The 19,682-nt window shown below is 39.6% G+C and overlaps 1 protein-coding gene across 1 annotated transcript in view; it reads left to right on the plus strand.

Moving 5' to 3' along the window:
• LOC114658021 (oxidized low-density lipoprotein receptor 1-like) overlaps nt 1-19,682 on the plus strand; it is a 224,068-nt gene that overhangs the window by 72,266 nt on the left and 132,120 nt on the right. Inside the window, exon 3 of the mRNA XM_028810044.2 lies at nt 15,493-15,616. Within this exon, the coding sequence (XP_028665877.2) occupies nt 15,493-15,616 (124 nt within the window). The remainder of the gene's footprint in view (nt 1-15,492; nt 15,617-19,682) is intronic.

A 19,682-nucleotide genomic window follows, 5' to 3' on the forward strand; every position in this document is an offset into this window, starting at 1 on the left:
GGCACCAGAGAAATAAACTGAAACGTTACTCACTCATGATTTTTGTGTCTATACGATAAAGGTTTTGTTGACCAACACATTCCGATTTCAGGCATTTGAATTACATCTTGATATACAACAAGCACAAAGAAAGGAAGCACAGTAAATTGCTTTTTACTATTATTACTATTACTATAACACACTTTACACGTCTGTATTGTTCTGTCACCACAAATGCTGTATGATCACCCACCCTCCTTCACCAGCCGCTGTTCACTGGATGAATATATGTGGGCAGCTCATGGTGGATGACTTTCTGTTTTAGAGTTAAAAATTACAAGGGTTAAAGACTAATGGCAAGAATATTCATTTAAAAATGAAAACTAAAAATATTTTTAGTAAATTATTTTATTTCTGTTAGTCTTCCCAGGTACCTTAATAGTTTTGTTTAGTTTTAGTTTTTCATTTTTTTTTTTTTTTAATTATTTTATTTCAGTTTACGAAAATGTTTTTTTAATAATAGTTTCAGTTTTGATTTTAGTTTTCGCTAACTATAATAGCCTTGCCTCACATCCACAACCACACTTCTGAAACAAGAAAGGAAAGAAAAGAAATTGTCTTTCTTTTATTTTATACTCATCAGAAGAAAATCTTTCCCTAAGACTTGGTCAGGATATGAAGGAAAGTTTCTTTGCACATCTATAAACACCTTTATAACTAAAAGTGGAGACATTTTAATTTTATCAAACATTAGACGTATTCAAAACTCATTTTAACCGAAATTAGCTCAGAGCTCTGGAGATTTATATCTGAAATTTGAGAATTTATGTGCACAGTATAGTTTCAGCAATTTACAATTGAGCTACATTACCCAGAGGTCTCCATGGGGGGCTTGCTTGTTAGCCTACTCTGTACACACCTGACCTTGTCTCTTGAAATATTGGTGGTTTCCAGCTTGCTTAGAAAAATAAAAAATACACAGGCATAATCCTTTTTGTGACTTAACCCTTGCTATATTAACAAGCATCACGATACAAAGCTTATTTTTATACATGCTTATGATTCTCTTTGAATATATGTAAGTCATCAACTTTAAGAATATACTTTTCTATAGCACATGTGTTGATGTGGGTTGCACCTAAAATATACAACTCCAGTCAGGCAGTGGAATGCCTTCAGTGCACACAAAATTCAGTCCTATCAAAGACTACAGATATGTAAAGCATTTTTTTCTCAATAATTTCTTCACCTCACTGGATTACTGTTTCATTCTGGGTTGTGTTTAGTCATGTTGAATTTGTAAAAGACAGTTTTTCCCTGCTTATTTATGTGGTGCACTCAAAAAAAAAGAAGTGGCCACAATAGTTTTTTTTATTAATGTAATAAATCACTGAAAGTGATGCTATTTGGGAAACATTTGGTTCCTGTTGTAGAGTGGATTGTGAAAATGGATCTGTGGAATGCAGCAGTAATCAGTAGGAACGTGTTTCATACTGAAGTGGTTCCGTCAGGGATGCAGTAAAGGGACGAACTTCTGCCTGCCCCTCAGATGTAACTTGGACAACAAACTGAAAGCGGTGTTCTCTCATTGCTGCTTAACTTTACCTATTCCACAGGTTAGTACACAATAAATCTGAAGATTTTACCTTTTAACTGAGAGTCAATTTGTACTCAGAACGTTAAAGTAGTATGGTGATAAGTATTGCTACAGAGACTCAAAGTTAAAACTCGCTAAATGCAGGCGGCAAGGTGCTCAGATCACTCTCCAGACAAGAGAATGGCTTTTTAAATAGTTTCTCAGCTCCTAAACACTTGGCATTCTTGTTAAATGAATATTTTGTAAACTATATTAGGTGTAAATAAGTTATAGAATGGCTGAGATGTTTGTGATGAATGATTACTGCTGTATTCTGTTTTACATGTATGAATATGAAATGATTAGTTTAGGAAAGCATTTGAAATATGATAAGAGTAGCATTGAAGATTTTTGGTTAATGCTTAATGCTGTTGTTTCATACCTTTAGAAATGTTATTTAAAAAAAAGAGTTCTATACTGAAGAAACTAGTTGTGCATCTTCATATAATCTAATCTAGGGCAAATACTCTGGCCCAGGACATAGCTTGCTTTAAATACAGTATTTCTGTAGTCTTTTTTCTATATTACCCTAGCAGCTAGGGATTACTTACTGTATGTACATGTGTATATGTATGTGATCCTGTTTATTGAGATTCTTGGTGGAATGAAGAGGTATTGGGAACACATCTGAGAATGTGAATATAGAATAGGAAATATACTTCTGATTGATATTTATGCTGATAAATCAAAAGGGGGAAAACACTGGAACTAAAATGGTGAAATATATATATATGCAGGGCTATAATGACTTTATTGAATGTAAATAAAGAGACACAACTTGGAGAACAGACTAAAAGCGGTGTGCTCTCATTGCTGCTCCACTTTACCTATATTCCACAGATAGAAGACTTAAGGGCCAAAGACCTAGATTACATCACCACTGAAGTCGGGTGGAGTTCAGTTCCATACCTGGTTAACATAGCTCATCCTGTGGAGGAGGTGAAGTTCGCATACACTTCGGGATTTGCTACTTTGTCATTTTTGTTGCTGTTGCCCACTTGTGGGGCCCGTTAAAAATTCTGGGGGCTCGTCCGGGATCTGCGTCAACTTGAATTATTCAGTGAAGTAGATCCAGTGATGCAATAACCACGATATCAAGGTGAGCGCATATAGCTGCAGTCAAGATGACACCTGCTGGGCATTCAGAGAGCGTGATCGGACCTTGAGGAAATTCTTGATTCTGCCAAAAGGAGTGACATGACTAAGGGATACGTCATGCCAGCATCACAAAGAACTCATCTGGGGCATCAAGACGAATCTGTATAGACTCAAAGGCACAGAAGCTTACCAGCTTGCAAGAGACATTGCAACTGATTAAAAGACTGACACACTGGATCCTTCTGATGAAGAGGGATGTATCAACTATAACCTTAAATATATAGAATGTGATGACTTGTTGAATTCTGAATATGAAGGTAGTTATTAATGTTAAATGACCAAGTATGTAGAGTTATTGAAAATCATGATTTAGTTGGCCTTACGAATGGGGTAACCCAGGTACAAGACACATGCACAACCACTATGGCAGTGCATGCCACACAACAGCACACTGAATGTAGTACATGTTCCAGTATTACAGGCCAGAACATATAGCAGCACTTGGTTATCCATGATGGGCTGGAAGGGCAGCCTCAACACTTCAGAAGCATAACCATCATTGAGCCTATTGTGCTTAACAATAGAGCTGTGCCAAAATCCTTCCCACCACAACGGTATACACTACCACAGGCAGCCCAAGAGAGGATAGCCTCTGTAACCGATTTCCCTTATCTTCCACACCGAGAGTTTAAGGTATGGATTGGTGAATACAATTTTGATATCACATATAGTAATATCTAAAAACAGATTGATGGGGGAGGTCAGGGAGGGTTTCACTGAGACAGAAGTGATCCGAGGTGTGCTGAAGATAGTCAAGCCAGGTGTCTTCAACAACATGCTTATTAATCAGGATGAAATCACCATAAGTGAAATTAAGGGCTTCCTCATGTCACATCTTGGAGAGAGGGCCAGCAGTGAATTTTTCCAGGAACTGATGTGCACAAAACAAAGCGATCAAGAGTCCTCTCAGCAGTTTTTGTACCGCATGATTGGACTCAAACAGATAATTCTCTTCCAATTGAAGCAGGTGAACACCAATATTTGCTATGACCCCAATATCATCCAGGAGGTTTTTCTCCATACAGTCTATCAGGGCCTATGGTCAAAGTACATAGAAATCAGGCAGCGGTTGTGACCATGTATTTCAAACAACTTTTTACTGATGAGGAAATCCTAAATCAGGTTATGAAGAAAATCGCTGATGAAAACACACCACCATAGACTTAGTCAAGCTGTGCACCAGAAGACTGCGCCAGAAGACAACACATGCACATAGTGTCCAGATGAACGAAAGGGATGAAAGGGGTGAACCTCTGGCAAACAGTAATGAGACCATACAACAGCTCAGTGCACAGGTGAATGTTCTAACAAACATGGTTGTTGCTTTAATGGACCAACAGATCGTAGTCATGCAGGCAATTTGGTCAAAGAATAAAGCTGTGCAGATTCCAGACCACAATCAGGTGCATGATACTTCTCAGACTTTTATCAATGATAATCCTGCTCCTTCACCAAGCCAGCCCACACCCGCGAGGAGAGATAAGACCTCCAGCTGCACTAATTGTACTCAACAAGGGTTGGAAAATTGTAAGCACTGCTTTGTGTGTGGGGATCTGGGCCATTGAGCAATTTGCTGTTTGAAAAGAGCTAAGCAACAAGTAAATGGGAGTCAGCCTCTGTTGAGGACAAATAGAGGTCGTTCCACAGCTACAGTCCCAACCATTGACCTCAGTGCGAGAACAAAGACAGCAAAAAGGGAAGGGAACCTACAAGGGAGCTAGCAAGGGCTGCCCTTCAAAATTACAAACACCTCCAGAGACTACAGCCCTCATTGTCCCACTAATTGGTAGGAAGAGTCTGCTGAGCTGCTCTGTCAATGGATATGCTGTGACAGTACTGTGCAATTCTGCTTCACAAGTAAGTATTATCGACCAGCAGTAGAGGGAAACATTCATTCCTAATCACCCAGTGCGACCATTGCAAGAGCTCCTTGACACATCGGAAAACCTTGATGTATGTGTGGCAAATGGGCAGTTGATCCCATATGATAGGTGGGTGGAGCTAACAGTCAATCTTCCGGGAAATGACAATCCCAACCTTGCAATGCAGGCTCCCTTCCAGGTCAGCCAGCTAAACCCTTCCTCAGCCACTACTAGTAGCCAATGTCCTCCAAGCAATGGTTGAAAGTCAGGTGTCTGTCACTAATGTGCCAGCCATGGTCATCAGTCTTTTCCGCAAAGCCCTTGGTGTGGGAGGAGAACAAGGTGAAATCATGGTCAGCCTCATTCAAGTCCAGAAAACTCCAAGCTCCAGCATGGTCAAAATAAGAGTATGCCAGGATAATGTTAACATCCCACCCAGAAAGACAACATATGTGAGATGCAGGCAATCACATACTTTTGACACAAATAACCCTCTTGTATTGTATGTGCCAAGAGAAGAGGATGTGGCTCCAGGGCAACTTAGTATAGGTGAAGTCTTATTAGTGATTAATAACAACAGGCGGCCATATATTTGTGTACCTACAGTATCTCCAACTACACCAAGCATGAAGTCATCCTGCCAAAGAGGACCCAGTTAGGTTGTATCCAATATGTAGTGAAAATCCTTGAGACAGGTAAACCAGAAGCTCAGCCGGTAAAAGCAACATCAGCCAGAGAAGTAATGGCAGAAGTTAACAATGTAACCTGCCCTAATACCTCTTCTACTGACCTCTGGAACCCACTTCTTGACCTTTGCTACCTCATCACCAAGGTTTTATTGCTGAGGGAAGCAGGCAACTTGACCGCATTTACAACTCCATGGGGCCTATATGAGTGGGTTAGGGTATGTTTTGGTTTGTCAAACACACCGGCCACCTTCCAAAGGATCATGCAAGAAATGCGTGCTGTATACCCTATCTGGACGATGTCCTCTGCTACTCCAAGACCTTTGAGGAGCATGCTGAATTGCTACGCCTCATACTCAAAGCACTACAACAACATGGGATTAAATTGAGGACAGAAAAATGTGAATTCTTTCATAAAGAAGTCGAGTACATGGGTCGACTGGGTAGACAGAGTGAGGGTGAATCCAAAGGACATAGAGGCAGTACAGGCACTGAAAAGAGAAAACCCCACAAACAGTAGGGGATGTCTGGAGGCTTTCGGGTGTCCTAAGTTATTACCGAGCATATGTGCAAGACTTTTCACACATTGCAAGGCCGTTGCATGGGCTACTTCAGGTTAAATAGGGGGTAACACAACCTAAATCTTCATATGGCAAGATTACCTTCATGCACCCCAGTGGCGTTGAACAGAGAGCATCAACAGACACTTCAGCGCCTCCTAGACATTCTAACAAACCCACCAGTGCAAACTAAACATAGATGCAGACATACTCTCTCATTGTCCCCTTGATATTGATGCCTTCATGACCCAGTGTTCGGAGCAACTGTCAGAAGAGGCGGTGCATGTCACCAGGCAAGGGACCAGGACAGCCCAGCGAGGTGATGTGGCATGGGTGGCAGCCCTCAATATTCTCTCTCAGCAACTCGACCCTTCTGAGTCTTTCCCAGTGATCAGTCCCCAGGAGCTGGCACTTGAACAGCGGAAAGACTGGGTTATCGGGAAAAATCCTTGAATTGAAAATGCTAACCACAGAGCTAAGGGAGGAAAATCACCAAACATCAGACGGGTCTACCAAAAAGCTGTTGAGGGAATGGTCCAGACTGTAAGGAGATGTCCTCTACAGGAAGACATCGAGTCGCAAACAACTAGTCCTTCCTGCCATTTACAAACAGGCAGTACTCACACTCCTACATGACAGAATGGGGCATGTTGGTGTAGAAAGAGTTTTGAGTCTGGCAAGACTAAGATTCTGCTGGCCTCTTATGAGGAAAGAGATTGAGGAGTATGTCACCAGGAAGTGGCGTTGCATAAAACAAGAAAAAAAAACACACCTTTCATGACAGAGCACCCATAGAGTGTCTTACATCAAGCTCACCACTTGAACTTATCTGTATTGACTTTCTTCACCTTGAGACTAGTAGGGGTGGATATGAGTATATCCTGGTTGTAATCAACCATTTCACTAGATTTGCACAGGCATACCCTGCTAAAAACAAAGAGGGCAAAACAGCTACTGATAAGGTCTTTAATGACTTTATCCCCCGGTTCGGATACCCAGCCAAACTTCATTATGAAAGGGGCGGGAATTCGAAAACAAACTATTCAGAGCCCTCAGACAGCTGTCTGGGGTACACCATTTGAGGAACTCCCCTTACCATCCATAAGGGAACCCGACAGAACAGTTCAACAGGTCCTTGTTGCAGATGCTGCAGACGCTAGGAGAAATGGAGAAAAAAAATTGGAAGGAACACCTGTCTCATGTTGTCCATGCATATAATAGTACAAAGCATGAAGCAACAGGATATTCCCGATATTACCTGATGTATGGCCATCATCCTCGTCTTCCCATTGACCTTCTCTTCGGATTAGTAGCAGAGGAAGGGACCAACACCCCACAAGGGTATGCTGAGAAATGGAAAGAAAAGATGATCGAGACCTACAAGATATCCAACACTAACAGACAACGGTCAAGTGCAAAGGGCAAAAAGCATTATGATAGGTGGAGCAGAGGTGTGGTCCTTTAACCAGTGGACAGAGTCCTTGTCCAAAACCTTGCTGACAGAAGAGGCTCCTGCAAGTTAAAACCCTACTAGGAAGAGACGATCTATCTTGTTAAAGAGCAGCTTGGTGATAACCCAGTCTGCAAGGTTAGCTCCGAAACTGGAAGTCATCCCACACACCTTCTCCATCGAAATTTGTTGCTCCATGTAAATGACTTACCTATATAGGAACAGGCCACAAGCACACTGGCAAAGTCACAAAAGGGAAAGACAAAACCAACCCAACCATTAGTGACTGTTGAAGAGGCACAGAATGAGACACACGATTCTGAGGTAGACAAAGCACCTCACAATTGGCTGTGAATACCAAGAGAAATACCAGCTGATGGGACTTTAACACCTGCCAAAGCACTACCAGTAAGCTACAGACAAATAATGAAAGGAAGGGAGTAATTAATAATGATAGATCAACAGGAAAGGGAAAGTGTAACTGAGGAGGTGCAAGATGGACAGGATGGGAATGTGCCATCAGGGGAAGAACCTTTGTCTGGTGAGGAACAGGATATGCCTCAGTCCATGGACTAATCCATAGAGACACCAGTATCTCCACAACTCGCACAACCAGATGCTCAGCCTACTCTACAGAGGTCTACCAGGGAGAGAAAAGGCCAGATGCTGACTTACCCTTCTCTAGTGTAACCCACATACCAGCCATGCATAAATGTTAGTGCCGTAGAGGCTCAACCAAATCCTTACACTTACCAACAACCAGAACTTTCATTTTATTCAATGCAGCCTGTGCATGTTATTCCCTTCACTTACATATCGATCCTCCAAGGTAAATATATGAATAAATAAGGGGTGTGGTTAGTAACAGAGAGTAATGGAGATGGGCGTCTTTTGTAAAGTTCTGTTTCATGTGCACTAATAAATTAAGCGCTTTTCTGAGTTAACCATCTGCCTTTGCACTGAATCATTTATGGAAGCTTCCAGAGTGAATAAAGAATATTACATGGTGTCAGAAGTGAAGAGAGTTCATCCTCTAGAAAATTTGCAAACTTTTCAAGCTGAACCACAGAGAGAGCTGCCTGTTGCAGGATAAAGAGACCCGTGGAACTTACGACAGACAACAGCACCCGCAGTAAGTTATTTCATTTGCTTTTAAATCAGCACCAGTGAAATGGACCAGTTTAAACCTCCGCCGCCGCTACTCCTAACCAGCAATGTTAATGAAAACTGGCATAGATGAAAACAGAAATATAGGCTGTACATGACCGTGGTGGAAATAAACAAGAAGACTAAAGAAGTGCAAATCGCCATTTTGTTGCATACATTAGGAGAGGAAGTGCTGGAAGTTTACAATACACTTGAAATAGCCAAGGCAGATTCAGATTACAGTAGAGGCAATTTTGGAATCTTTTAAAAACTATTGCATACCCAACAAAAATTTGGTATTTCAGAGACATCAGTTCTGGACTTATTATATGCAAGAGCCGCTGCAAATAGACAGGTTTGTTACCAAACTCAGACAACGGAGCAAAAACTGTGAATTTGGCCCTACAGAGAATGATATGATAAAGGATAAAATTGTCTTCAGTGTTAAAGACAAGCATGTGAAAGAAAAACTTCTCAGAGAGCCTGGTCTGACTTTAGAAAAAGCCATTGACATTTGCAGAACTTCCGAAATTGCCAGAGAGCAAATTAACATATTGACAAAAGTTAAATTAGAACATAAAGCACAGGCACAGAGCAAACAGAAAACTATTCAGAATGTGGCAAGGAATCTGCATAGAAACAAAAATGATAAACTGGTTTCTTACAAAAGAGATGAAGGTGATACAAAATCATGCAACAGGTGTGGAAAAGAGCATTATCCCAAAATATGTCCAGCATATGGCCTGAAGTGCAGAAACTGTGGCAAAATGAACCATTATGCTAAAATGTACAGGTCTAAAGCAGAACAGTCTCCTCAGGCTGTGGATGCACTGTTTGTTGGAATCTTGCAGTGTTCCCAGTTGAATGTGCTACAAGCAGCTGAAATTGGAGCTTGGCATAAGATCTTGTCAGTTCAAGGGGTCCCAGTAAAATTTAAACTGGACACTGTTTACAATTTCAAAGACTCCCATGGGACATATTTCTTGAACCTACCAAAACAATGCTGACTGCATATGCTGGAGCCAGGATAAATCCTGCTGGGTGTACCTACCTGAGATGCAGTACTTCTGGTATAGACGCAGAATTAAAGTTCTTCATCACTAAACAGCCTTTTGCCTCAATCTTAGGGAGAGAAGCATGTGAACAATTGAACCTAGACAAATGAGTTGACAAGGTACAAGTGCACTCACCAGCAACCATACAAGAGTTAGTGAGCATGTATCCTGATGTATTTCAAGGTCTGGGTGAATTCCCCGGTGAACGTCACATTCATATTGATCCAGAGGTGACACCAATTATACACGGATGTCGGAAAACTCCATTTGCTATTATGGACAAACTGAAAGAAACACTCAGTCATCCGAATATTCCTAGACCCACGTGAGTTGAACAAGGCTATCAAAAAACATTACTCCATACCAACCCCCAATGAAGTCCACAGCAAACTGGCTGGAAAAAAATATTCACCATTGTGGATGAAAAGAATGGATATTGGCAAATCAAGCTGGATAGAGAGTCATCAATGCTCGGCACTTTCAACACTCCATGGGGACGGTACAGATTCCAATGTCTCCCGTTTGGAATTAAATCTGCAAGTGGGTTCTTCCAGCAGAAGAAACAACAAAACATTTGGAGACATACCTGGTGTGCACATCATATCAGATGACATGATTATTGCAGCTGTAGATGAAAAGGAGCATGCAGAGATCCTTCACAATGTGATTCAGAGAGCAGGACAGAAAAGTATTAAATTCAATGCAGAGAAGATACAATATAAGGCTGTAAGAGTTAAATATATGGGGCACATAATGACAAGAGAGGGAGTACAGCCAGATAATGACAAAGAGAAAGCAATTGTCAACATGCCAAACCCAGAAGATAAGAAGGCTTTGCAGCATCTACTGGGCATGATTAAATATCTGGTACAATACATTCCCAATGAAGCAGCAATAACAGCACCCTTGAGACAGTTGTTGAGGAAAGACATACAGTGGCTGTGGAGTCCTGAGCATGATACAGCACTGGATAATCTCAAGAAATCACAGATGGAGGCACCAGTACTAAAGTTTTTTGATCCAAAACAAGCAATAGTTCTTCAGGCTAATGCTTCACAAGATGGAGTTGGTGCATGTCTTTTGCAAGAGGGACAACTGTTGCATATGCATCCAGAGCTCTGACACAGTCAGAATGCAACTATGCACAGATTGAAAAGGAGTTGCTGGCTGTAGATGTTGCTGTAAGGAAGTTTCATCAGTACATTTTTGGCATCCCAGTAGTTGTGCAATCAGATAATAAACCACTGGAACCCATCTTCACAAAGCCCTTAGGACGGACGCCAGCACATCTGCAAAAGATGCTTCTTCAATTGCAACGCTATAATCTTCAAGTAGAGTATACACCAGGCAAGCATAGGCTCATAGCTGATGCCTTATCCAGAGCGTATGATGTAGAAGAAGGTATTGAGGAACGCATGTGTGAAGGTGAGAAAGTTGTTTATGCCATGGAAGCAGCTGAAGCTATTGGGGAGGAGCTATATACACAGCTACAAAGTGCAAACTTAGAGGATGAAACATTCCAAAAGTTGAGTACTGTGCATAAGAATGGGTGGCCAAAGCACAGAAAACAGGTAGATGTGGCACTGCAAGTATACTGGCCAATCAGAGACAGTATCAAGATCAGTAATCCCGTCTTTATGTTTGGTTATTATTATTATTTGGAATTATCATCCCTACCAGAATGAGGTCGATGATGCTTGAAAAGTTACACGTCGCTCATCAAGGTATTCAGTGAACCAAAGAACAAGCACATAAGTACATGTACTGGCCTGGCATGTCCACAGATATAGAACAAATGATAGGAAAATGCAGTGCTTGTCAACAACATCTCCCAAGAAATCAAAGAGAATCCCTAAAAAGTCATGACTTACCTGAATTGCCATGGTACAAAGTTGGTGTAGACATCTTCGAGCTACAAGGTCAGTAATTTCTTCTCACCGTGGACTATTTTTCTAAATACCCAGAAGTACAGCAGATTAGGGACAAAACAGCTCAAACAGTGATTGCAAAACTGAAAGCTGTGTTTTCAAGGCATGGAATTCCTAAGGAAGTGATTAGTGACCATGTTCCTTTTGCAAGTGCTGAGATACGGCAGTTTGCCAAAGACTGGGATATAACATGGAAGTTCTCCAGCCCTGGATATCCCCAGTCAAATGGTGTGGCGGAGAGAACAATAAAGATGATCAAACTGATGTTTAAGAAGGCTCTCTAGACGAACACGGATGCACATCTTGCATTACTCAGTCTGAGAAATACACCAATTACAGGATTAGGTTTCCCACCAGCAGAGTTATTGATGGGCCATGTTCTCAGAAGCACCCTCCCTGTAACAAGTCTCATGCTGAAACCCAGGCACACAAAGAAAATGCAGGTACACCACCTCCAGAAAGCCACCAAGGGGAAGACCAAATGGATAGATAGATAGATAGATAGATAGATAGATAGATAGATAGATAGATAGATAGATAGATAGATAGATAGATAGATAGATAGATACTTTATTAATCCCCAAGGGGAAATTCACATACTCCAGCAGCAGCATACTGATAAAAACAATATTAATTAAAGAGTGATAAAAACAGAGTGCAGGTTAAAAAGTGCAAGGAGGCAGGTATAACAGTAAATAATATTGTATGAGTGTGGATGAGGAACGATCTTCTCAGTCTGTCCGTGGTGCAGGACAGTGACAGCAGTCTGTCGCTGAAGCTGCTCCTCTGTCTGGAGATGATACTGTTCAGTGGATGCAGTGGATTCTCCGTGATTGACAATGGCTTAAATACTGTAATTAATTGTTCCATGTTCTCTAGTTGTGTACTTTAATTGGGTACTTATGCATTTATATTGAGAGTTACAACAGAGGTTTTGGTTAAAATTAAGTTGGTTCCTCAGTAGCAAGTGTCGGGAGTCAGTTTTGTTGTATGGGAGCATGTGGCGCACTCAAAGAAAAAAAAAAGTATTTTTTTTTTACTAATGTAATAAATCACAGACAGTGATGCTATTTGGGAAACAATGGGTTCCTGTCGTAGAGCAGACCGTGAAAACGGACTGTGAAATGGAGCAGTAATCAGTAGGAACGTGTTTCACACTGAAGTGGTTCCATCAGGGTTGCAGTGAAGGGACTAACTTCTGCCCACCCCTAAAACACAACTTCGACTACGAACTGGAAGCGTTGTGCTTTAATTGCAGCTCTACGTTATGTATTCCACAGGTTAATAAACAATATATTCGAAGATTTTGCTTTTAACTGAGAGTCAAGTTATACTCAGAACGTTACGGTAGTATGGTGATAAGTATTGCTGCAGAGACGCGAAGTTAAAACTCGCTAAATGCAGGGGGGCTAAGGGTTCAGTTGCGAAGACCGCTGCTGCGCAGCAGATAAATGGCGGTGCTGTGGACCACTCCCCAGACAATATTGCGGCTTTTTAAAGAGCTACTCGTCTCCAAAACACTCGGTACTGTCGTTAAGTGTATATTTTGTAAACTGTATTAGGTGTAAATATTTATAAAATGCTGAGATGTTTGTGATGAATGGTTACTGCTGTTTTCTGTTACACACGTGTGAATATGAAACGGTTAGTTTATGTAACCATTTGAAATATGTAAAGAGGGTTTTGATTAATGCAACAATGTTTAATACCTTTAGAAATGTTTTTCTTTTTTAAAAAGGGTTTATAATGAAGAAATTAGTTGTGCCTCTGCATATAATCTAATCCAAGACAAATATTCTGGCCCAGGACATAGCTTTCTTTAAATACGATATTTCTGTAGTCTTTTTCTATATTACCCTAGAAGCTAGGGATTACTTACTGTATGTACATGTGTATATGTATGTCATCCTGTTTGTTGAGACTCGTAATGGAATGAAGAGTGTAGGTATTGGGAACACACCTGAGAATGTGAATATAGAATAGGAAATATACATCTGATGGATATTTATGCTGATAAATCAAAAGGGGGAAAACACTGGAACTAAAACGGTGAAATATATATGAGTTTATTGTATGTAAATAAAGTGATGCAACTTGGTCAATGAATGTGGTGTGCTTTCATTGCTACTCCATTTTACCTATATTCCACAGATAGAAGTCTTCAGGGCAAAGACCTGAATTACATCACCATTGAAGGCCGGTGGAGTTCAGTTCCAGACCTGGTTAACGTAGCTCATCCTCTTGTGGAGGCGAAGTTCACATATACTTCGGGATTTTCTACTTTGTCATTTTTGTTGCCGTGGCCCACTTGTGGGGCCCATAACAATTATACCTAGGCAACACCGGCTGCTTTAGCTACTTATGAAATAAATGTGGAAACCAAGTGCACAAGCACAAAAAAGAAGATTTTTATGCACAAAATAAAGATAATCTTCAAGCAATACACAAGATTACAAGTACCAAGTTAAATCAAGTTGCCAACCCCTGGTTCCGTGATGGTGCTCCTTTTATTTTTTTACTTGTTTGTTTGTTTAATCACTATACAGTATATTTATTATTGCATTCATTTATTATAACACTACTTTAATATGCAATCTAGATATTACCATATTACAGATCTCCTCATAGGTAACAACAACAGAATGTATAAATAAATAGTATCAGCTATTTGTTTTTTCTTCTCTCTTCCTAGTCTTATTATACTTCACCTCTTCCTTGACTGATAATGCAGTAATATTGAAAGAATTAGTTTTGGTTAACTTTTGTATTAGTAGCAGTCTTCCTTTCCTTTTGGCATTTATAATTTCTCTTCTAACAGTTTCTTACATATGTTTGTAAGTCCTGCTGTTATTACTAGTGTTTTCTTTTCAACTCATTACCACAAAACTAAATAGATTTGCTATACTTTCTGCTGCTTTTATAAGAAAACTATGCATTGTATAAATTATACTTGAAGATCAATGTATACCTATTGTCCTGTAGCTGTCTACACCTAGGAGTATATATTAGTTTGTTTCTTTAAAAATGTACACATGTGCTGCAGGGTGGCATTGTGGCACAGTGGTAGTGCTGCTGCCTTGAAGTAAGAATACCAGGATTCATGTTCCAGAAACTCCCTGTGTGTCTGTATTTTCTCCCTTTGTCTGTGTAGGTTTCCTCCAGGTACTCTAGTTTCCTTCCTCTCTCCAAAGATATGCAGATTAGGTTTGTTGGTGACACTAAATTGGCTTGTGTGTGTGTGTGTGCGTTTGTCCTGTGATAGACTGGTGACCTGTCCAGGGTTTGTTCATGCCTTGTGTCCTGTGCTAGCTGGCATAGACTTTCGACCCCAAACAGAACCCCCGATGGTGACCCTGGTCTGGATTAAGCAGGTTTGAAAATGACATGATACCTGTTGGAAGTTTGAAACTAAACGGTTTCTTTCTTTCTGCTGATTAGCCTTAAGAAAACACAGTGAAAGTTCCAATAGGATATTACATGGACCCTAATAGTTTAACCATCTCAAAACAAATCAACACTTTCAAAACATGACCAAACAAATCTTGACAACTCAAAGCAGTTGTTGTCAGTGCTGTCTAACATCAACTCTGCTCTTCATTTTCCTTCATTACACTGTCTAACGATATATGTCTTGAAGTCAAATCTGATTTGATCATGTTTTTAAAGTTTGTATTTTTTCACATACAATATATTTGTGTGCTCAGCTTCTGACATTTTGTTGGTCAAGTTTTGCATTCACAAAGTCAAATGTCAGAAAAGCTATGAATGTTAGATTTATCAATGAAGCAGCACTGGTTAGTTGCTTAATATTCATTATTCTCTGAATACATTTTGAAACCTAACTTTCATTTTATTCTAAAATGAATAGTGTTTTGAAATGTACAGTATTACTGGAACTGTATAATCACCTAAAAAGAGGAAATCTATGACATGTATTTGTTTGTCACTTTTAAGAGTCTGCCTACAGACATAGACAAGAATCAGCCAATGCACTTCCTTATTTAATCAAAAACCATGGCTGTTTGTTCACAGGATGCACTAAGCTTGGAAATGTCCACTCTCACATCTGATGTAAAGGGGTCCTCAGAAAATGTCTTCAATACTGTAAAGTTAGAAGTGGAAAAAACAGAAGAAAAGAAAATCCCTGAAGAGTCAGGTAAGATTCATGCTCAGTGTATTCATTTATACATTTTTTTCTCATATATTCTCAAAACCCAACTTCAAGCTGTTTGTGCCCCATCCAAGCGTTTATTTTAAACCTGCCTTATCCAGCTTATGGTCTTGGGGGTCAGATCTTATCCTGGTTGTAGTGGGATCAAGGCAGAGACCAACCTCTTTATAAAGTATCAGTAAACCTATATTCAAGCACTGGTGTATATATGGGGAAAGTAATTTTCTATAACTAGGGAAAATGCATACTATGTATATCATAGTATCCATCTATTCTGTAAGCCACACAGTCAATACATGCAATGAAACATAACAAATTTTACTTATATAAGTTCAAGTAAATGTGTTTCATATGCCAAGTAATAATGATAAATTAGAAATATTTCTTAAGGTGAAATTTTAATAAATCATTTACTCTGGCTTGCAGTGTTGTCATGAGGACAGACCTTTAAATAAATCTTTGTCGTGATAAAACATATATTTAGAAAAACAAACTTGTCTTGTGACTTTCTATGTAGCATAGAATAAATATAATTTTGCAGGTTTTTTCTACTCTGAGAGTATGAGATAAGAACTAATAATGTAAACATATAAGACCTAAAAAGAAGTTTCACCTTGCTAAAGGGCTACAAGAAAAAGCTGAGCTGGTAGAGGTTTCAAGAACATAAGCTATGTCTAAACAGGATTTGTTGAAAGGCAGGGGAGTCAGCCGTTAAACTGCTATGTCCTATTGGTATTTTATTGTAGTGTGTACAGGAGGCTACCCTTCTACTAATTATATATCTATGTTTTATAGGATCATATGGATTTATGTTTTTTCTTTGTTACTTATTCTTTAATATTCTTGCCTAATCTTATTTGTTTTTTCTTTTCTTCTCACTTTCTCTTTGACATCTTGTAAAGCACATTGAGCTACATTTTTTGTATGAAAATGTGTTATATAAATAAATGTTGTTGTGTAGTAAAGTTGTCCATAAACTGTCAGAAAAAAAGAAAACAATCACATGTCTGTTTATGAGAGCTAAATTCTTTTAAGATTCGATTCAGAAACCACTGAACAGTGAGTGTAGGCTTTTATTTTGGATCAAATGTTTTACATTAGCATGTTGGTTAGACTGACTTACAACTCTTCATTTCTCCTGGTTTCATTAAATGTTGGTTTGTGTTTCAAGTGTCCCTGCCTTGGGCTGTTTCTTCATCTAATATTGGCTCCTGCCTTGTGCCAGGGCTGCTGTGCAATCTTACTTTCAAATAAGTGGATTGAACAAAATAATTAAATTAATGATTTGTCAAGATAAGCCAGCTTTTAAAAACATTTTCTTTATCACTTTCATGTTTATTTGTTTAAGGACACTTACCATTTGATTTATCAAGCACTAGGTCCAGAATGGCAACATTAAAAGGTAGCCACTAAAAGAAGCACAACTGTACCATACCATGTTTGGAAATGTTTAATTATAGATAGATAAAACTTAATTTGTAACAAGGAGGCTATTTAACTTTTTAACAGAAGGAAAATAAATAAATAAATAAATATTTTAACAAACAGCATAAATTCCCTACAGATACATCAAGGAGACTTTTTTAGTTTAGTTTCATTTTAGTTACAGGCCACTTTCATTGATGAACATACTAGCTAAGGTTGTGAGTACTCATCTTCAAACCATTAAACACAGACTCTTTCATCCAGATCAGACTGGCTTCACTTACACTTGGTTTGCTGCCAATAATCTTTGTCACTTGTTTTTATTAGCAAAGATTATTCCAAAATGGCACCTGTAGCACTTTTTTCATTAAATGCTGAAAAGGCTTTTGACATACTGAATTGGCATTATTTGTGGAAAGGTTTCCAGGTAGTGGAATTTGGTGACATATTCATTAACATTATTAAGACATTATACTCAACTCCAAATGCACCAGTTCTTTTCAATTCAAAGTAAATTTGCCTCTTTTCCATCTGTGGAGGATCAAGTTAAGCTGTCCCCTATCTTCTGTGCTCTTCATTCTTTTGTTTGAGCCTCTTGTGGCATTCTTATGTGACTCATTGCAATTCACTTTTGCTTTCAGTTTTCTTTTTATGACTGAGATATTTTTCTGTTTCTTGGAAATGCATATCCTATGAGTATATGTGGAACTCTCAGATATAAAATTAACTGGAATAAAATCAGCCTTTCTTCCTTTAAATTTCTCAGATGAATTATCTATTCTCCCTCCTATCCCTATGGTGAGTTCTTTTAAATATTATGAGGAACGGCCGGGTCCCATGCCTGGCCGGGACGCCCCTGCTGTGTATGTTCCGGGGGAGCAGCCATGGACAGCTCAATACCTCCCCCGGTGCGCTTGGTGGCAGCCTCCCTGGCCGACGCTGATTCCCCAACCTCCCACATGGCTCCATGGGAGATGGAGTCCTCCACAGCTTGGTTGGGGCCCGGGGTGGCCGCTAGGGGAGGCTGTCTCATTCCAACAGCCCGGCTGGATGATTCTACAGCCCCACCCAGAAGTGCAATTAGGACCAGGTGGTCAAGCACCTGGAACGCTTCTGGGTGGGTTATAAAAAGGGCCAGCCACCACCACTCAAAAGCCAGAGTCGGGAGGAGGAGGACTAAGCCTGAATAGGCTTAGTCTAGCTCTAAGAAATTAGGTGTTATTATTTTATAAGCACATCTGATGTTTAGGAAATTCAATACACAGTTTCGTTTTGCAAAGAAATAGTGTTTACAGGCCCTTATTTTCCATAATAAAGCTACTAAAATAAGAGGGTTTCCCATTTCTTTTCTGTGCTGGTCTGCTTTGGATATTCATATAGGATTCCATTCATTCTATGATATTTCCTCTAGATTTTCAGTGCCTGCCTCTAGTTTTTTCTTTTATCTACAGCTAAGATTGGTCCTCAAAACATGCAACATCTATGTAGCCTCCCTGTCTTATTTCATTCTTTTTTCAATTTTGTTCCTACAACCAGTTTTAAATTAAAAATGGTCTGTATGTACATCTGTGTGATTGAGATAAAAAAGCCTCTCATTTTCAGTCAAGTGGGATACAGATCTGAGCTGGAATTCAGTTTTTAAACAAGCCAAGAATTGCTATAAAATTATATTCACCAATTTATTCTATATAAATCTATACTAATTAATAAAAGGCAAAGCCCTCACTGACTCACTGACTCACTGACTGACTGACTGACTCATCACTAATTCTGCAACTTCCCGTGTAGGTGGAAGGCTGAAATTTGGTAGGCTGATTCCTTACAGCTTACTTACAAAAGTTAGGCAGGTTTCATTTCGAAATTCAACGCGTAATGGTCATAACTGGAACCTCTTTTTTCACAATATACTGTAATGGACGGCAGCTCGATGGCCGTGGGAGGAGGAGTTGAGTGTCACGTCATCACGCCTCCCACGTAATCACGTGAAAAGACTGTGAACGCAGTAGGGAGAAATGAAGGAGGAGCCGCAAACAGCGAAGAACAAAAAATTGATTAAACAATTGAGAAGGGAGCGAAACAATAAGAAGGGAGCGAGTAAAGAATACAAGCATCTTCATAAGGGAAACAAAGCACAGTGTAAAACGTAAGTTTAAATTAAGTTTATAGAAACGCTCCCGCTGCGGATTGCAATAACATATTCGCGAGATAAAAGAACGCAGTAGGGAGAAATGAAGGATGAGCCGCAAACAGCGAAGATCAAAAAATTCATTAAACAATTGAGAAGGGAGCAAAACAATAAGAAGCGAGCGAGTGAACCATACAAGCATCTTCATAAGGGAAACAAAGCACGGTGTAAAACGTAAGTTTAAATTAAGTTTATAGAAATGCTCCCGCTGCGGATTGCAATAACATATTCGCGAGATAAAAGAACGCAGTAGGGAGAAATGAAGGAAGAGCCGCAAACCGCGAAGAACAAAAAATTCATTAAACAATTGAGAAGGGAGCGAAACAATAAGAAGCGAGCGAGTGAAGCATACAAGCATGTTCATAAGGGAAAAAAGCACAGTGTAAAACGTAAGTTTAAATTAAGTTTATAGAAACGCTCCCGCTGCGTATTGCAATAACA

The sequence above is a fragment of the Erpetoichthys calabaricus genome, chromosome 9, assembly GCF_900747795.2.
Source record: "Erpetoichthys calabaricus chromosome 9, fErpCal1.3, whole genome shotgun sequence".
Taxonomy (NCBI): domain Eukaryota; kingdom Metazoa; phylum Chordata; class Cladistia; order Polypteriformes; family Polypteridae; genus Erpetoichthys; species Erpetoichthys calabaricus.